Source organism: Kazachstania africana, chromosome 9 (assembly GCF_000304475.1).
Source record: "Kazachstania africana CBS 2517 chromosome 9, complete genome".
Classification (NCBI taxonomy): Eukaryota; Fungi; Ascomycota; class Saccharomycetes; order Saccharomycetales; family Saccharomycetaceae; genus Kazachstania; species Kazachstania africana.
In genome coordinates, this window is record NC_018948.1 from 477,018 (window position 1) to 495,732 (window position 18,715).

At 36.4% G+C, this 18,715-nt stretch overlaps 8 protein-coding genes and 1 non-coding gene across 9 annotated transcripts; 4 read left to right on the top strand and 5 right to left on the bottom strand.

The window, feature by feature from the left end:
• Nucleotides 1-330: 330 nt before the first annotated feature.
• Nucleotides 331-402, bottom strand: KAFR0Itrna6P. The gene has a single exon. It is a non-coding gene; the product is annotated as a tRNA-Pro (tRNA).
• Nucleotides 403-3,573: 3,171 nt separating this feature from the next.
• On the top strand, nucleotides 3,574-4,749 carry KAFR0I02370 (C2H2-type zinc finger protein; the record flags this gene model as incomplete). Its single annotated transcript, XM_003959102.1, has 1 exon — nucleotides 3,574-4,749. The coding sequence occupies one exon, from the start codon at nucleotides 3,574-3,576 to the stop codon at nucleotides 4,747-4,749; it is 1,176 nt and encodes a 391-aa protein (XP_003959151.1).
• A 452-nt stretch (nucleotides 4,750-5,201) lies between these two features.
• Nucleotides 5,202-6,431, top strand: GAL83 (Gal83p; the record flags this gene model as incomplete). The annotated part of the gene is made up of 1 exon (XM_003959103.1): nucleotides 5,202-6,431. One exon carries the CDS (start codon nucleotides 5,202-5,204, stop codon nucleotides 6,429-6,431), a length of 1,230 nt encoding a protein of 409 aa, XP_003959152.1.
• An 863-nt stretch (nucleotides 6,432-7,294) lies between these two features.
• On the bottom strand, nucleotides 7,295-8,092 carry KAFR0I02390 (BAR domain-containing protein; the record flags this gene model as incomplete). The annotated part of the gene is made up of 1 exon (XM_003959104.1): nucleotides 7,295-8,092. The coding sequence occupies one exon, from the start codon at nucleotides 8,090-8,092 to the stop codon at nucleotides 7,295-7,297; it is 798 nt and encodes a 265-aa protein (XP_003959153.1).
• A 603-nt stretch (nucleotides 8,093-8,695) lies between these two features.
• Nucleotides 8,696-9,211, bottom strand: SMB1 (mRNA splicing protein SMB1; the record flags this gene model as incomplete). Its single annotated transcript, XM_003959105.1, has 1 exon — nucleotides 8,696-9,211. The coding sequence occupies one exon, from the start codon at nucleotides 9,209-9,211 to the stop codon at nucleotides 8,696-8,698; it is 516 nt and encodes a 171-aa protein (XP_003959154.1).
• Nucleotides 9,212-9,503: 292 nt separating this feature from the next.
• CHZ1 (Chz1p) lies at nucleotides 9,504-9,980 on the top strand (the record flags this gene model as incomplete). The annotated part of the gene is made up of 1 exon (XM_003959106.1): nucleotides 9,504-9,980. The coding sequence occupies one exon, from the start codon at nucleotides 9,504-9,506 to the stop codon at nucleotides 9,978-9,980; it is 477 nt and encodes a 158-aa protein (XP_003959155.1).
• A 345-nt stretch (nucleotides 9,981-10,325) lies between these two features.
• FIR1 (Fir1p) lies at nucleotides 10,326-12,911 on the top strand (the record flags this gene model as incomplete). The annotated part of the gene is made up of 1 exon (XM_003959107.1): nucleotides 10,326-12,911. The coding sequence occupies one exon, from the start codon at nucleotides 10,326-10,328 to the stop codon at nucleotides 12,909-12,911; it is 2,586 nt and encodes an 861-aa protein (XP_003959156.1).
• Nucleotides 12,912-13,176: 265 nt separating this feature from the next.
• Nucleotides 13,177-15,861, bottom strand: ZRG8 (Zrg8p; the record flags this gene model as incomplete). The annotated part of the gene is made up of 1 exon (XM_003959108.1): nucleotides 13,177-15,861. The coding sequence occupies one exon, from the start codon at nucleotides 15,859-15,861 to the stop codon at nucleotides 13,177-13,179; it is 2,685 nt and encodes an 894-aa protein (XP_003959157.1).
• Nucleotides 15,862-16,650: 789 nt separating this feature from the next.
• On the bottom strand, nucleotides 16,651-18,111 carry SAT4 (serine/threonine protein kinase SAT4; the record flags this gene model as incomplete). The annotated part of the gene is made up of 1 exon (XM_003959109.1): nucleotides 16,651-18,111. One exon carries the CDS (start codon nucleotides 18,109-18,111, stop codon nucleotides 16,651-16,653), a length of 1,461 nt encoding a protein of 486 aa, XP_003959158.1.
• Between the last annotated feature and the right edge of the window lie 604 nt (nucleotides 18,112-18,715).

Below are 18,715 nucleotides of genomic sequence, written 5' to 3' on the forward strand. Positions count from 1 at the left end.
ACTCCATGAATACTCTTTTTTTTAATACTGTATGAATGGAATTCATCGACCAAATTACAATATTCCGTTACTTCGGCATCTTTGAAAGTCATTGCTTGGCAGTAAGTCCGCTTCATCGGAGTTTCGAAAAAAAGACGTGTTCTTGCCTAAAAATTACACAATGAGAAGACCATTGGAAAATAAAAAAAAGGTTCTACTTTGTTATATACCTTTATATATACGCACTAATCTCTTATAGGCTATCAGCTGAAAACGTTTGCTAAAAAAATAATTATCTATGCATAGGTATTCACATAAATAGCAATGTTGATAGAAAGAAAAATTACAATGGGGGCGAGCCGGGAATCGAACCCGGGACCTCCCGCACCCTAAGCGGAAATCATACCTCTAGACCACACGCCCTTCAAGTTTTCATCTTGTTGTAACATAGACTGGGAAAATACAACATTAAGCTCTAAATTCGTGTGACTGTTTTCCCAGAATCAAAACCTAGACACCCGCTGTTCAATTGATTAAATTAAATATTTCACATTATTGATTTTGGTTGAATATTAGTGAAAACTTTTCATAGACGCAACTTTTGTCATCTTGAAGAATTCCACACTATAAAAAGGAATTCTTCGTCATATTTGTTCTTAATCTTTTATCTTACTTTATAATTTTATATAATAAAAAAGGACAAGCTATTTGATACGCTTTTAGCTATAGTTATACGATCAGATCGATTTCCACGCTCTCTGTCCCTGAATTAGAATATACACAAGCCGTGTCATATTCTCTCTGTATTATCTGTCTTGTTACCGTATTACACTTACAATACATCTTACGCACATTTCACTTGTTCTTCAATTTTGTGGATTATTCCTTTTCTTTTCTACACAATTCTTACAGAAAATACAACTAGCATTACAATATTTGACAATTGAAAACAATTATTATAAAAATTGAAGACTGTTCCCCTTCGGAAAAGCTAAATGGTAAGACAGCAACATATATTTCACGTTCAATAAGAGTGGCCCATTTAGCTATAATCATATTTATCGAGTAATGTAATAGCCTATACTCTCATAATTATATCGTGGCCATTGCCGTGTTTAACGTTAATGTCGAACTTCTTCATATCGGTACAATTAGCATAAAAGCTGACTTTCAATAAGCACTTCAAAGGTTGTTTGGTTTGGATCAACCTTAAAAAAAATTTAAGGTGGGCCAGTAATAAAGATTATATTCCAAGCTAACTCTAATTTGAAACCTGGTATATTCTAAGAGCTATTAACCTTCCAGAAATTAACTTTTTAATCAATGTAATGGAGTCGATACATAACAAATCAGAAGCGAATTGTAAAATTGCCTTTCCAAATTTCTCGAACATCTCTCAGAAAAATATCGAAATTGAACGATATATTGATAAAACATGTCATAAATATTTTAAGATTTTTGGATAAAGGGTTGAAAATATTATTTTCAATATGTACGCCAAAATTTAGCAATGTGAATTATAACCGAAGAATATCATACATGTGACTACTAGCCCATTTTTATAAGAGAAATTTCTTCGATATTTATTTACATTATAATTTATGTATATTATTTTGTTAGTCCATTGTGTCTCATATGTCTAATTCAGAGCATATCTAAAAGAATAAAGATCTATAGTAACGTGAAGTTCATCTAATGGCCACCTCACCTCTGTTCAGCATACTATACCTATCTCAACCCTTCACACGTTATAGTTGCCTTGTGATACCTTAAGGTGATGTGCCCATTATTTGTATTTCAACTCAACGCTGTTGAAATATTGCATTCACTATGGGTTGACTGCCATATTACCGCCTATAAGAGACACAGTAAGTAACATTAAGCAACAGGTTGTTTACCCTAAAACCTGCAAAAGGGAATCAGTATTCATCTCGATTTATGATGAAAGTAGTTTTCTTGGGCATTACAGGGCAAAGCTAGATCGTCCCATTTATGCATTAGTTTGATTTACACAAGTTATTAAGGCTAATTTGGCTCAAATCTACACATTATACTTGAATCTAATTTTTACTTAAAGAAAACATATCCATCACAAATGCTATATGAACATCAGATTACCAAAGTTTTATCATTTATTTATTTATTTGCTACTATCAGATATTTAATTTGATGTAATGGCCGGCTACAAATACACTGCCTCACAACAAAACTTTAAAAAGAAAGAAGCTATTATGTTCAAATAATATGTGCAGCATCTCAAAGGTAATCAATTACTAAACGACCAAAACTTAGCACATGGTAATGGGACATGACGTATTCCAATATGCCATATCTTCATGTTGCATTGTATAGTATTCCGGTGCTTACAGTTTTACCTCGGGGTGGAAGTGTGGGCTGCTTTGTTGAATGAGAAAAAAAAAAGGTACAGCACGCCTCGCCTGCAACAAACCGTGACTCGAGAAATTCTACTAATGATAGGCGATACACCGATTTCAAAAATTCCATACGTCAAAAATAGTAGTGGTTCTTTATATTACACTTGTCCTTGAAAGACTATATAACATAAATGTTCCCCCCATATTGCACAGTGATCCTTCATTTTATGAGTCCTTAAACGTCTTAAAAATTTCCAACGTTACTAGCTAGAATAATGTCCCATTTTACCAGTAATGTGGCAGCAATAATTGGATCCCCTGCCCTCTTAGAATCTTTCTCCGGCGCATGTAGCCCCAGTTCTAGTACTGTGTACTGCGTACTGCGTATTTTCCCGACGTTGCTAAGCTGTCTTGGTGTAAAACGCTGTAGCATGTACACTGTGAAAATTGGCTCCTCCCTTCATAATAGGAAAAAAGGTGAAAAAATATCATGTCATTTTCAGCCTGACTTTACTGCCTTCCCTTTCTGGTCGGACAACTGAAAAAAATTCCTGGTCTCGGAAAAACCAACTACAGCTTCTTCTTGTTATATGTTCCTTCTCCATAAATAAAAAAAATGAAATCATCTGCGAGATCTTGTCTGTGAATGGGGAAAAACAAGTGACTACACAAGAAAAATAAAACGTCCTCGGTGGAGGACCGGAAAAACTCATGCATCTTAATTCTACGCAAATATAGTGCCGAAAAAACAAGGAACATCTATATACCCCACTTACTTCCAGAAAAAAATTTGACCTCGAGCAATTTCTCCACCAACTCATATTTTCCTCGTTCTGCACATATTTTTTGGCAATTTACTTAACGGAAATTTTTTATCTCTACGTCAACTTCACAGAGTAAAACGACATGTACGCAAAAGATGCTTCCCACTTAGGGAGACTATTAGAAATAACTTGGCTTTTTAGCCGACTGCATGGAAAATTTACAAATAAGACACAGAGTTTTAGCTACACGATAAAAGAGCTATCCCGTAGTTTCTTGGAAAAACTTTAAGCAGCAATTTTCTCCTCTCTTGAAAATGATCCAGTCATTCCGGAACTACACACACACACATTTATATATATAAGAGACAGATGTACTGAAATGAGAAACATTCCGCAAATTTTATTCAGTTATTTGACATTTTCATCGACACTTTACAGCAAACCGAGCATTCAAAATGGTCAAGATTCAATCACCTTTTCCTGCTGACAATGATCAAAGACCATTCAGATGCGAACTATGTCAAAGAGGGTTCCACAGACTGGAACACAAAAAGAGACATGTTCGAACCCACACTGGTGAAAAGCCACATGCCTGTACCTTTCCTGGATGTGAGAAACATTTTAGTAGAAGTGACGAACTGAAAAGACACTCCAGAACACATGCCACAGGTTTACAAAGAAAATCAAGAAAGCCAAGAGCAAAAAGCACTAAAAAAACAGCCTCGAAATTGTCTAGTCCCCCCAGGCAACTGATTGGAAGTAGTAAAGGTAACAGTGAAGAATATGATAGTACAGACTCCGATGGTAAAAATGTTACTTCACCGAAAAGTATGACCTCGAATTTACAAAAACTTACAGAAGTTGCTGTTACAACGCAGTCATCAAACCCCGCTCCCGATGAAAGGAGTTACAATATTACATCCTCTCAACCCTCGATACCCATTGAAAGAAATAGCTCAATATTGTCTTTATATTCTTCTAATCAGCCATACCTTTCGTCAAGTTCCCTTTCGTCAATGGCACAGGCCCCCGTAAATACAACTTCAATGCCAGGGGTACCTTTTCAACAAGGTTCTTCAAACTTTTCTTATCGCTCAAACAGCTCTCTTGGATTGAGTGATATGTCATCTTCAGCTTCGTCAGTCTTTTCGAGAAGTCTGAGGACCCCAATATCAGAGAAGGAGTCATCATATTCCATAAATTCTGTTACAAAGCAAAAGAAGACTACAAAGCCTCTAATAACAGCATTGAGCAGCCCGCAAAAACTGACGCGCCTTCAAGAACATGACCAATGCTGCAATATTCCAATCTCGGCGGCGCTAACTTCCGTTCCTCCAAGGCCTATATCGACCTCCAGTAGTATAGTTTCATTGGGCTCGCTACTGAACAACGATGCCTCACAAGAGGCTGGATCTTTACTATATAAACAGCGTAATGACTCAAATTTACTCTATATGGATACATATAGGGCCCCAACAAGAACACAAGGACATGCAACCTTTCATCTGTCGATGGGTGACGAAGAAGATGATACGGACCATTTCTCTAGGAGTAACAGTAGTGAAGGCAAAATAATGCTCCCTCCAATACGAAATATACTGGAAAATATTCAAATATTCAACGAACAGTAGACCTGGCACATGATAAACTAATCTTCAATTACTATATACTTTTAGTTATTATTAACTCTTTAAACGATATACTGTCACGGTAAACGATAGGTAAACGTTTTTGTTGTTAATTCGGCCAGTTTGTCAGATTTTGAAATAATCTCATAATATTAGCGGGTATTCAAAGGATTAAACTTCAACCTGCCTTTTATAATCTTCGCTGTTGACGTGATTACCATTTTACGGGTGAACTAAATTCCCGTCCAGTTGATTAGAAAGTAAAATATTTATATCTTCTTCAATAGCTTCATACTCTATCAAAGCTATTCATATATAATTTCCGAAAAAAGATTTTGAAATCAAAAGCGAGTGAACAGAAAATTACGGAGATTGATCGTAACATCACCTTTCATTAACAAATATACCTATTCAATCAGTAAGCTCACATATTCCTAACTTAATACACACGTACCATGGACAACAAAGACGCTTCAATGCTGGATGTGAGCGATGCCGTCAATCATAGTGATCCAAACGGAACAGCAGCTTTAACAGAGAGCCTGTCTCAAATGAATGTAGATGGTGCAGGTGAACTGGACCCACAATCTATTACAGGAAGACAGAGATCAAGATCGACGTTAATATTTGATGATGATGACGAAATTTCACCTTATTCAAATCACCACGAGCACGGTTCAGGGGATGTGTCAGATAGCGACAATGAAAGTACTTCCAGCACTAGTGATAGAGATAGCATGAATATCAATGGAAGTGACCAAGAGGTAGAATTCAAAAAAGAAGTTCAGGACCAATTTCATCAAGTTGATCAGCCGCCTGTTCAGCAACCATCAAATACAACAACCTCCAGCAATACTATGGTCCCAGTAGATATTACTTGGCAGCAAGGGGGTACTAAAGCTTATGTTACAGGCTCCTTTACTGGCTGGAGAAAAATGATTGGGTTAGTACCAGTACCTGGTCAGCCTGGTGTCTTTTATGTGAAGTTACAATTACCACCAGGAACGCACAGATTTAGATTCATTGTTGACAATGAATTGAGGTTTAGTGACTATTTACCAACAGCTACTGATCAGATGGGTAACTTTGTCAATTACTTAGAAGTGATAGCTCCTGCCACAGAGGTAACTGGCGCTCCAACTACTACCACCTTTGGAACATGGGACTCGAGTGCACAATCACAACAAGCTCAGCAACAGAATTTGCAGCAAAATGAGGCATCTATCAAGGTCGAGAATCAGCCTCTAAGTGCACGCTCAAGAATAGCGCTACAAATAGAAAGAGAACCAGATGAGATGGGAGATGGTTTTTCCCGTTTCCATGACGAAATGCCACAAAAACCTCAATATGATTATACTCAGGATATTCCAGCCGTTTTTACAGATCCAACCGTCATGGAACAATACTATTTAACTCTAGATCAACAGCAAAATAACCATCAAAATATGGCGTGGCTAACACCCCCTCAGTTACCACCTCACTTAGAAAATGTTATTTTGAATAGTTATTCTAATTCTCAAGGAGAAAGTAATGAGAACACATCTGGTGCATTGCCTATCCCCAACCATGTAATTTTAAATCATTTAGCAACAAGCAGTATCAAACATAATACACTCTGTGTTGCATCCATCGTAAGATACAGGCAAAAATACGTCACTCAAATATTGTACGCTCCGTTACAATGAGTAAATCTTGGCCAAGCGAGAAAAGTAAATGCCTTAGATATATTATGAAGGATCAAAACTAGATAATTATCTATATACATATATATTTCATTTTTTTTCAGAGAGATGCATTCAATTGTAATCTGTAGTAAAGTCTTCTTCGAGGCACTATGCACGTCCCAAAGTACGATAAACAAAATAATCTAAGCGTGTAAATGGTACGGCTTACGGCAGCATACGGTTCTGCTTCTCAAATTTTTTTCCAAGACCTGCAAAAACAAAACTTGACCCCATTATGTTTTATCTTCCATGAACTGTGTGATATGCCGTAAAGAAGTGGTATTAGGGTAGCGGGATTTTGTGAATGCTTTATCTTTTTTTGCAGAAAGATCACCTAAAAGAATGTTCGTAGCTTGCTGATATGTGTCAAAAAAGTCACCAACAATGCTGCCATTATCTACTAGTTTCAGAAACTAGAAATATATTGTTGGCCTTTAGAATATCGAAAAGGTTTGTGCTCCAGGAGCTTGAACCCTTCCTTGCCAGATTGTAGATGATCATTTTAAAGGAAGTAGGGCTCATCGAATCCTGCTTTATAGGTTAACAGATAGGCTGCGAACTTCTGGTTCAAAAATAAAAGCGTTCATCAAAAGATTTTTGTAACAACTAAGTACCCATACCAAAATGTACCCTTTAAAAGATAGCGAGGCAAAAAGGTTTGATTCTAACAAAACAGAGCTTGCAGAAATTCTGGAAAATAATGTCAGAGGAATTCGCTATCTATTGATAACTATACAATTAGAAAGTGATATATATGCGACTTATATGTCTTTGCACATTCAATATTTTATAAATCATTAATCTGCTTGAAAGTGTTATAGTGTCTACTTGAAGCCCAATGCACAAATATCCAAACTTGTCATTTGCTGTAACAAGGAGGCTATCTTGTCATCTAGAACACCATTAGCATAATCATCTCTTGATTGTTGATCTAAATACTGTTGAATCTGTGCCAATCTTGTATAACCATCTGTACAGAAACGTAGCTGGATTTTAACTAGGGCTTCGAAACTTGGATCATAGTAAGGGACTCTCAAAGAGACCAACTGTGGAAGCTCTGTCTTCAACTGTTCATTTAGATTATCAAAAATATCCTTGGCTAATGCCAATTCCTTTTCAGCTCTTGGAAGCTTTGCTGCATCCTTTGCAGGTTTATCCACTAATCTACGAACTTTGGCCTTGGCTGCATCATAGTCCTTCTTCTTATGTTCTCTTTTCTTGATGGCATCATCAATTTCTCTGAAGTAACTCGAAAATTTAGTTATAGGGTCTAAAACAGTCTCTCTAAACGGGCCATCTAGTTGCTTCACGGTTTCTTGGTCAAAGTCTTGTACACTTTGTAAATAATATCTTCCAACATTGTAGTTCGATCCCGTTACAAATTTAGAATCATCATACAGACTGGATATACCTTCAGCAATAGCGACTTGTGATGCAGTAACAGCTCTGATCGAATCAAGATAACCTTTAGCTTCCTTAGTCAAAGAATCACCTGCTTTCTCGAGTGTTTTGAACCTACGTTCTTCCATGTTATATTCCTTGTCGACTGTTTTGTCCACATCCTTTACGAGCACACTATTACCAGCTCGATTAATTGCCTTCTTAAAGCCATCCCAGCTCATGGTTGATCCACTAGATTTTAGTTTTTAGAAGTTTCTTAGTAAACCGCAATGGGTACAGCTTTTAAAAAGTTCTTGTTATGACGAGATTTCCTATGCTGAAAAATAGGAATAATACACGCAATACACTTTAAAGCTGAAATTGAAAAATAACTATTTGTATCACGTGTAAATAGATAGTTTTTTGATAAAATAATTATAGCCATTTTAATTTGTAAGTTGTTTACGCGTCCGAAACACCAATAAATTATAATTTGCCGAACTTGTTATGACGGACAGTATTTTCAGATATTTGCCATTTCTGTCACATTAATCACGCAAGCCAAAGCCATTATGATAATCTGTAACCAAGGTCTCCGGATCTCAAAATACATATTACCTATCTGAATATACTTTGCCTCTTGGAGTGACTAAATGCAGGATCAGCGAGAAGAGACGGTACTCGTAACCGTGTTCTCAGAGTCCTAAAGTAGGTTCCTTAGAAAGTAGGAACGTGTAAATACAATATACTATTGGACTATCTGGTGTTAATTATTGCATTATATGTTATATTTATATTTTGTGATCCACGGTCATTTTCAGATGAATAGTGAAAAATGACATGTTTTATCTCTGCAACTTACCTCTTTTGAAACCTGGAGGTGGTTGAAATTTTTTAGTTTGCTGTGGTACGTTATTGAATCTACTTGATGTGACTTGTGTAGGTGTTGATGAATTAGGTGGCTTTGTTACTTTTCCTTTCTTGTTCTGCTTCTGTTGTTTTAATAGTTGTTTCTCCTCTTTCTTTGTCTTAGCCAATCTTTCCTTTTTAGTTAATAAAGGTTTATCCTCTATAACAGTAGATAGTACGTGCTCACCTCGCAGGATAATTAAGCCAAGAGTTCTTTTCTCGATCTTCACAGCTTCCTTGAGCATTTTATCATCAGATGTTTTCCTAATCTTATTCTGCTGTGTCTTTGGTATCCGCTCTTCAACACAGTCATTTAATATAAGATTCATATGCTTATCGAAGGCAAGAAGTTCACCGATGTATACTCTTCCATCTTGGGCTATAACTCTTAACCTATAATTTATAAGGTCAGATAGACGACTATTCTGTTTAACTTTTGAAGTCGCCGACATGGTTTGAATTTTGGTTATCAGAAGTTTAGATACCTAAGGTGCAATATTCGTCTATTGAGTGGATAACAGACTGATTAACTGGTTAGTTATCTATGAGGAATTATTCTAAAACCTCTTTTTCTTCAAGTATTCGGGAACCTTCTTTTTTTTTTTTTTTTGTCCAAATATGAAAAGACTTGTAAAAATTAATACATTACACGAAATTAATATAATTTCGCATACCCTTCAAAAATCGAACTATAAGTTCTAAAGGAATTACCAAAGTCCAAATTAAGTGTTATATAGAGTAGAAATGTCTGATAAAGTGGAAGACATTAAAGCTGAGACGCCAAAAGATGAAAATACTCATACCAGTACGGAAACTGTCGCAGAGCAAATTCCTAAGGAGAGTGGCAATAAGGAAAAGCGTAAGAGAAGAAGAAGAAACTACGATGATTATGATGCTGAGGTTGACAAAGAAGAAAAAGAAAATAAGCTGAACAAAAAGAGCAAGAAAATGGGCGCTGCAGAGGAAGTTGATGAAGATGAGTCTGACTTGGATGATGAAAAGCTGGATATGCTAATTGGCAATGAAGCCGAAGAGGAAGATGATTTGGCTGAAATTGATACTTCCAATATTATAACTGGTGGGAGAAGGACACGAGGTAAAGTCATCGATTACAAGAAAACTGCAGAACTACTTGACCAAGGGGCACAGAAGGACAGCTCTGTTGCCGAAGAAGAAGAGGATGACGAAGACGAGGATGTAGATTTCAAAGTAGACAACTGATCTGCTATTCTTTACCATGTTCTTAGTTTCTATTCATAGTTTACCTTATTTACTGCAAAATTCCTTTTTAGGAAATCATGTAAACAAATCGCTTTTCGAGAATTTTGTTATAGATAAAATCCTCTACTTTTCCCATCATGTAATATGTATGGGAGATATCCATATATGTCATCGTGATTCTAGTTATTTACTATAGGAGGTCTAGAGATATCAATTCAACTGATAGCTACATAGTTTCCTGTATTACTCTCTGATTTATCAGGAGTTCGTAAAATAATCAAAGTAACACAAGGGATATTTAACAAAATTGAAGGTATTTAAGAAAGAACGGCTAACACTTATTCAATGGCATCTCAGATAGATCATTCAAAAATATTTCTCAGGGGACGAGTTAGTCGACAAGCCACGGAGGAACTTGGATTGGGATTATATTCAGATCACTCCATGAATGGTTCGACGCCGGAAAGATCAAATGTTGCCAAAACTGCAAGACATAGAAATTCTGCCTCGCAGGTACGTTTTTCTCTTCCAGATCCCAAATATATCGAGTCTTCCACAAATAGTGATAGTTTATACTCTCCATCAACTTCTCCTCTGAAGATTGTTTTTCCTAAAGACCCTGAAGACTATGAAGCCCTGAATGATTCAAATATACTGAATGAAGAAGAAATACGATCCCAGGGGCATTTTATGAATTTAACCACTAAAACTATGATTGATGTTCCAGAAGATATATGGAAATTTCATCAGAATCACAGAGCTCCAAGAAATGGGCATCGAAAATCCAAATCAACGGATTGCAGCAATGCGCAGGGAGGGAATCATGTCAAGCCCTTAATATATAGTGATCCGGTGATTAGTGGGCACAAAAGGTCGAAGTCACTACAATCTATCATCTCAGACACAATAAATCTATACAAAAGTGAAACACTGAGTGCCTCTACGAATGACTCCACTAGTATAAGAAGGCAAGTTACTCCCCTCGATATTCCATCTTCAGAACGTCTAAAACCTAGAAAGGATGATTTATATTTAACGCCAGAATCACCATTAAACAGGTATAATATCCCTATTCCATTGGAAATTAAGTTGCCACCTTTTCTGTCACCACAAAATAATAACAAAAAAAGGCGTAGTCTAGTCTACGATGGAGCAGGATATAGTTTCTGCGAGGATAAAAGTGAAGAAAGTGCACTAACATTATCTGAAGAGGAGTATTCTAATTCAATAGTTTCCTCGGTGGATCTTTCCATCCCGTCGGCGACATATGATATTTCGTTCGATATGAAGGATAGCAATGCAAAAGTAACTGATGAACTGTTAGGAATAGATGAGCATGCAAATGTGGATCTCAAGCTTCAGAATAGAAATCTCAGAAAACCAAAAATTTTGGAAAAGCAAGGATTGCCTAATACTACCTATGAAAGAAGTAACGATTTACAATACAGTGTTAATGTACCTGGCACTCCAAAAGGAGGAGATAATGCTCCCTCTGATAACTCCAAACCGAAAATTACCGCTAGGACACTCGGCATAAAGGGCAGTTCGAATGCCAGGGATTCATTAAAAATCCTTTCGACACCATCCAAACAAATTATAATACCCGATCTTGAACGAAATCCATTAAGTTCCCAGAAAAGTACTTTTTCCAATGGTACCCTGAGCTTTTTTGAGAAGCTTCAGTCCTTTGAAAATAATGATCAGTTACCAGAAAATGATGAGGTGGAGTGGAGCGAGACTGGAAAATTAAATTGCGATTTCAAATTTCCGTCACTGACGCCTTCTGAGGACTATCATCAACATCATACTGAAGAGCATCAAAATCTTCAATTCTTTAACGCATCTGCAAAGAATATAAGTAGAGTAGGAACCCAATTTGAAGAAGATGAAAAATTTTCTAAAGACTTTAAGTCAAATCTGCGTCTCATGAGGAATCCTGCTAGCCCCTCAAGAACCTTCATAAACACGCACAGAAGAAGTAGAAGCATCCGGAGTGTTGATTTACAATATGTCGATCTACAAAGCACTTCACCGACTTCTACAAAGTACGTTGGTCATCAAAGTGAAAGGAGTATGAAGACTTCCACTAATATTGGCCCTCAAGTCCCAGCTAGATCATCTTTGAGGCCAGTGTCTCCTTCTTCAAACATCTATGAGCCGGATAATACTTCAGAACAGTCTGACGAAGATAGTATAACATCCTCCTATTCTGATCATGAAAATACAGAATCTAGTGCGAAAATATTATTTGAAAGACCTGCTGCTAAAAATTTACCCAAAGAAGCTAGACCACTCTCCTCTTTTCAATCATTTTCTAGTCCCATTTCTGACTACAATCTGGAACTTGAATATACTACATATGAAGACACACATCCTGTGCTTCCGACTCGACAACTTTCCAATGTTGGAAGTAAGCAATCGGCCTCTACTATTAATAACTCTGAATTTTCACATTTATCATATAAAACCGATTTGACGCTCCCCAGCAGTCCATTATTGACTCGCTCAGTCATTTTGGAAAAGCACAAGCGAAATTCGATGGCATTGAGGGAAGAGGATGCTGGTGAGAAAATAGCCAATCGGAATGTGCCACTAAAGAAGATTCTTGATTACGAGACAGTGCAGGAAAGAATTGGAGGAAAGCTAGTTGATGTGATAGTGCTGGATGATATCGAGGAGGGGAAAAATACGCAGAAAAGTAAAGTTCCCAATAGAAAAAGGTATACTGAGGTACTGGAAATGTGCGAGAAAACAGCTCAGGATGCAAGATGCGCCATTTATGATCTTGTAAAGAATGAAACATGCAATGAGACAGTGACGGGAAAGCGTTCTGCTCAGCTCTTCGAAAAGCAAGCACAGCAGGAGCGGTACCTTCGTAATTTGAACAGGTCTATTAAAATACGCTCTAGGAGTAAATCAAACTTTAATTAGACTTTCTGTAAGTGATAATTAAATAATTCAAGTGGCGATGAAAAAGTGACTAGAATTTTCTACTCTACTTTCTTGATATTTAGCTTAGAAATGACAAGGTTCTAGCTCAGCGTGTGTGTTTTTTTACTTTTTTTTCATTAAATATTATATATTAAAACTATATAATATAACAATATATGCTCTTTGAATGTTGATAGTGGTCTTTTTGCCTTCTGAAAAAATGTAAGGCATGTGTCAAAAGCTTACAACTGAGAAATTTTGGAAATCATCTTTTCGGTGAACTGGTTGTAGATCCAACTGTTTCTAATATTGGACTAAGAGAATATGAGCTTTCCTGTGTATATCCCGGACTTGTCGTAAAAAAGTTTAAACTGGGTTCTAATTCAGTATCAAAGGCTGGATGAGATGGCCTGGACTGATCACTTAAATTATGTTTATCAGAGAACAATTTTGGTTGTCCCGGAGCGTGATTGAAAAAAGTTACTGTTCTATTGTTTATTTTTAATTTATTCTTTAACGAGGTGTCACCCTTGCTGGCACCATTAGGTTTGCTGTTGAAGCTATGCGTCTCTTTAAAGGCAGCAAGTGATGAACTTGGGAATCGTTCGTCACTTGACGCCGATTTAGCTGCTCGAAAATTAAGCTTTAGTCTACCCCGTTTTATTTGAGAGTCATTCCGATAAGATTCTGAATCATAATCATAGTCTTCCGGGATTGTGTTTATTTCATCGAGATAATAGTCATCGTCTTTATCTACCATAACCTTGGACGATGCGTTTTTATCGTGCTGCTCCATTGTTTTCCCATTTGGAATATTACGAGAATTATAATATTCATCTTCTTCCGCCTCATCTATAAAATACAAGTTGCTCATCAGATCAGGAACTTCTGCATCTAAGCTGCTATTCAGATCATGATATTTCAATGTCTGAGATTTGGCAGGTGGAGGGAGATGTGAAATATAACTATGACATAGAGAATTTTGTCCAAAGAGGTACATACTAGATACACTTGTACCTGCGTTATTAGTTCTTTTGAAAGTAGATTCTGACAGTTCGCATGAACGTGCCGAAGTAGGATTGAAAGGAGACTCCAGCGTTCCTGTGGATGGCTTACTTTCTGTCGGTGTTGTAGGCTTTAGATTTGATATAAGGGGGGAATGTCCATATAAACTTTCAATTAATGGATTTGTGACATTGCTCTGATAGAGCAAGCCATAATTTTCTGCATCATCGGTAAAGTGCTCAAGGTTTGAAAAAACAATTTCCTCTTCTTCTTTTTCCTCTTCCTCCTCATCTGACAAATCTAATAAATCTTTATACGACTTGATATTTCTCTCCTTTTTTGTTAGATAGCTTTTTTGAGAATCCTCCCTTAATCTTATCTGGCCCCCATGAAGAGCCTCTTGCTGTGTGAATTTTTTTGAAGTACTAAGAGAAGGTAGTACTGGAAAGTGTTTTGACCTCAGATCAGACTCGTTACTAGAGTAGCTCATAGTATGTTCATATGGAAAGGCATTATATTTCTTTTGGACACTATTACTAAGTTTATCTTGTTCCTGTTTAACAATACCATTCTGCTTGTCGCCGTTTATTGCTAGTTGGTGGTCAGTCACATTCGAGACGGCACCATTTCTAGAACTAACAGGCTGTATTTCTCTCGGCATATTTGCTGAAGTGTCATTCGGACTACCCTTATCATGTATTTTGTCCGAGAGTTGACTTGATTTGGAATCCTCAGTCTCTGATTGCTTAAAATCTGTATGAACTTTGTAGTTGGGATGGCCGATTTCCTTTTCTGGCGCACCGTAAAACATTTCTCTATCATCTTCATCATCTGAAATACTGAAGATGTCATTGTATTTTTCTACTTTTTCATTTGAAAGTGCTTTGGTTTGTGTAATAGGATGTGTACTATATTCCTCTTCAAAACTGTGGTCTTGATAAAAGTTCATATCCTCATCAAAATTTTCATCTTCATAGAGGTCGTCGATGTAAACTTTTTCATTTTTCTCCACCTGTAGTTCATCTGGCTTCGAATAATATTTGACAGACGACGTTCGACCATTCAGACCAGTATATTCGAAGGAAAATCTGGAGGTATCAGAGTCTGAATCTGAGCCTGAGTCCTTATGAGAACGCACATCTAAAATCGAAGATAAGAAGTTTTCGGCTTCACCTTTTGAAAATGAAGCAACCTCACTTTTTTGAGGTGAGGCCTCTAGGATTGTAATCTCTGGTAAACTTTCCAAACTTAAATGATTTTGACTAAGGCTGACAATATCATCTTGTGAATGTATTCTAAAGTTTCTATTCTTCATTTTCTTCATAATTTCAGAGTCATCGGTAGATACGTTACTGTTTGTTTCAACCACTGCAGTTTTTGCAATAGGATCGAGCTCAGAACTTGATACTCGTTCATAATTAGATGCATTTAACTTAATGAGTTGAGGACCAAGAGTTGAAGACGGCGTAGTGCCCCATGAATGGGTAATTGTACCCTTTATTGGAAGGAATTTTTCGTCATTTAGCAGGTTTTTGGACGCTTTCTTTTTAATTGGTGAAATATCAGGCTCATATACTACCCTTGAATTCATTAAAATGTTATCAGCCGCAAAAACTGAGTTTAGATTTGAGTTCGACGTCTTTTTGAACAACTTAGAGGCAAAATTAGCTTTATTAGCTAATCGGTGAAGAGGAGACTCGTGGATTGGTGAACTTTTAGTTGAGGACGAGTTCGTGAGACGAGGTGGAGTAGTAGGTTGGTTAAAAGATATTGAATTTTCGCTATTCCGCCTTTGGCTATGAGGAGATTCAAACCAGCTAGTGTTTAGGAGTGAATCGGCACTGGATGAAATAGATTTATTTAACTTAACATTGGCATTTTCAAAGTGATTATTAGCAGCATCCTGGAAATCAGCTTTTCTATGTGACTTAATGAAAGAACGCATAAAGAGCTAGGATGGAACCTAAATAAGCTCAAGCCTTTTTTTTACCAACTGTAAATTAACTACTTACTATATGACTTTTTCCAATTGAAAATATCGATGTACTAATGCCTGTTTTCGAAAATTACGTCAATCCGCCGATCTATATAGAAAGAACTTCGTGATATTTATAAATTCAGGTAATCAATATAGGAAAATTCAATAAAATATTGATATCCTCGAGCTTTACATTACCAAATTGGCAGTACAAAACGAGCATTAAGGCATCATATAAGGGTGAAGGCTGCTGAGTTTGTGAGACAATAGAATCTGATGTGATTTTTTAACGAGTGAGGCTGTAACTGTTTTCTGTGTGTTTATCTAATCCCTTCAAGTTACATGTAAAGGTGTAAAAACAGCGCATCAACAATAATAGAATATGTATAAACATTTATTTCTTGTTTCTTTTTGTAGAAGCTGCTAATGATTTTATTTTTTAGCCTTTTGATTGAAATTGTTAGGTGTACTAACTTGAAGTAAAATTACTAAAAGAAAAAATCTTTATGAGAGATATGCTCAAGATGATTGTTACATGTTTCAACTATTACACTAGTAACATTCAAACAAGATCACTCCGGTTTACCTCTATCAGAAACGAGGATGGAGCAGACGGTACACTTTTGTAAATACTCAATTGTACGTTTTTCGAGTGATTGTTGGTCACCATAAATAGAGATAACCAGTGATTAACAGTTATGGTAATTACGATTAGAAATTATATTGATTGAATATATATATAATGTGGTAATAATATTAGTTTTTAGGTTTCTTGGATTCGTGACATATCTTTATTTCTCTGACCCATTCACTTTTCAAAATATCTTTAGTTGTTATTCTTCTATGAGGTACTGGGTCTAGAACCGAATAAAGCACATTTCTACATCTCGCTCTCTTCAAACTTTCAATTGGCTCGTAGCCATGCATTGATTTTCTAGATTTCAAATATTTGGAATAGAATTGATCATCTTTCTTAGCACAATTCCAGACATGACGACCGGTTCTCATGGCCATGTAAATGACACCACATGCCCATATGTCTACAGGTCTTGGATCAAATTCCTGGAGAACGAACTCTTCTGGTGCAATATATGGCATTGAACCACAGATACCACCAACTAGATGAATACTCTTTTCCCATGCAGTTCTAAAGCATTCACTGCTTCCAAAATCGGTGATTTTCAAAGTACCTTGAGAAGTCAACAGTAGGTTTTCTGGTTTTAAATCTCTATGACAGATTCCCATATCATGTAAATAACCAACACCTTGAATAAGTTGTTTAAAGAAACAATCAGCTTCTAGATAATTCAGCTTACCATGAGTTACGATTAAAGAGAATAAATCTCCACCGGGACAGTACTCCATGACTTCACAGTAATTGCCTTTGCAGTCCTTGTACAGATCTAGAGTCTTGACGATATTAATATGATTTAAAGATGATGAGATACAAAATTCCGATGTCAATTTTTTATTATATTTTTCCTGTGATTCTTCACTAGAAATTTTACGTTTAAATTCTTTGACAGCAACGATACCGTCTTCCTTTTTGTTGTAACAAATTCGTACAGTACCAAATGATCCTCTTCCCAGAATCTCTTGACAAAAACCGTACTTTTTTTCAAAAGAACCCAGGGTTGATTCATTAGAGGGTACTTTTTCCATGGCATTTACGAGATTAGTTATCAAAGAAGGTGGTGCACTATGAGTACTACTACCACCATTATTAGCGATTGTACCGTTGATAATACCCGGAACTAACGATACAGCATCTTTACCTAGTTTATTTTGATTATTATGTAGTATACTTTTAATTAAGTTGGATAAATTTTCTTGTCTTTTCTGATTCTTCAAAAAATGGCTATGCGAACCATCACTATGAACTATTATGCGTTGACACTTCTTCTTATTATTAGTATTATTATTGTTATTATTATTGGTGACTGTATTGTTATTGATACTAGAATCTAGAATATTATCTGAGGTTATGGATGTGCTAGTGGTAGAATTTGATGAATATGAAGAAATTGAGGATGAGCATGAATTATTATTATTGGTTGATGCAGAGGATAAAGATGGGACACTGACAGTTGAATTTTTAGATCTATGATCTTTCATGAGAGACACTGTATCTTTGATACCAGTATTTCTCCGAAGAAACCAATCGACTTTGGGAGTCAATACGTTTCTTGAAGAACGCTGCTCAGTAGCGACTGTCATATTGCCAATGAGAATTTTCGTACCACTGTCAGATTGAAAAAAAAGGTAGGGTAGGGAATCACGAAGAGAGTGAGAATGAACTTATCTTTCCGGGAGATATATAAATATTAGATGAATTTACAATATATAATTTTAGGACAACAAGATATTTTGGCTCACCTGTCATTGTTATATACCAAATTCTCACTGGTAAATAACATATTTGACGTTTTGCAGACGTAGAAGCCAAAAAAAGAATTCTCTACCGGTGGTGGTGGTGAATAATTGACGTCTGTGCTTTTTGCTAACCGTTCCGATTTCAGAGAGAGAGGGAGATGGCTCGAGAAAAATTTTCAGCAGTTTTTTTCTTTTCGCAAAAAGGAACCTCCAGGAAGAAAGCGTAAAGTGGGAAGCGACAGAGAGTATTCGACGTAGAGAAAGTAAATAGAGAGGTGAGTGAGGAGGAGAAATTTGGATTTTGGGCATGTAGATTCCATCACTGGAAACGGAAAGAATCGCAGGAATGAAAAGAGAAATAGAGCAATTTTATTACGTAGAAAAGCAAATAAGAGCAAAACCGAGCAGAGAGAGAGAGAGAGAGAGAGAGAGAGAGAGAGAGAGAGAG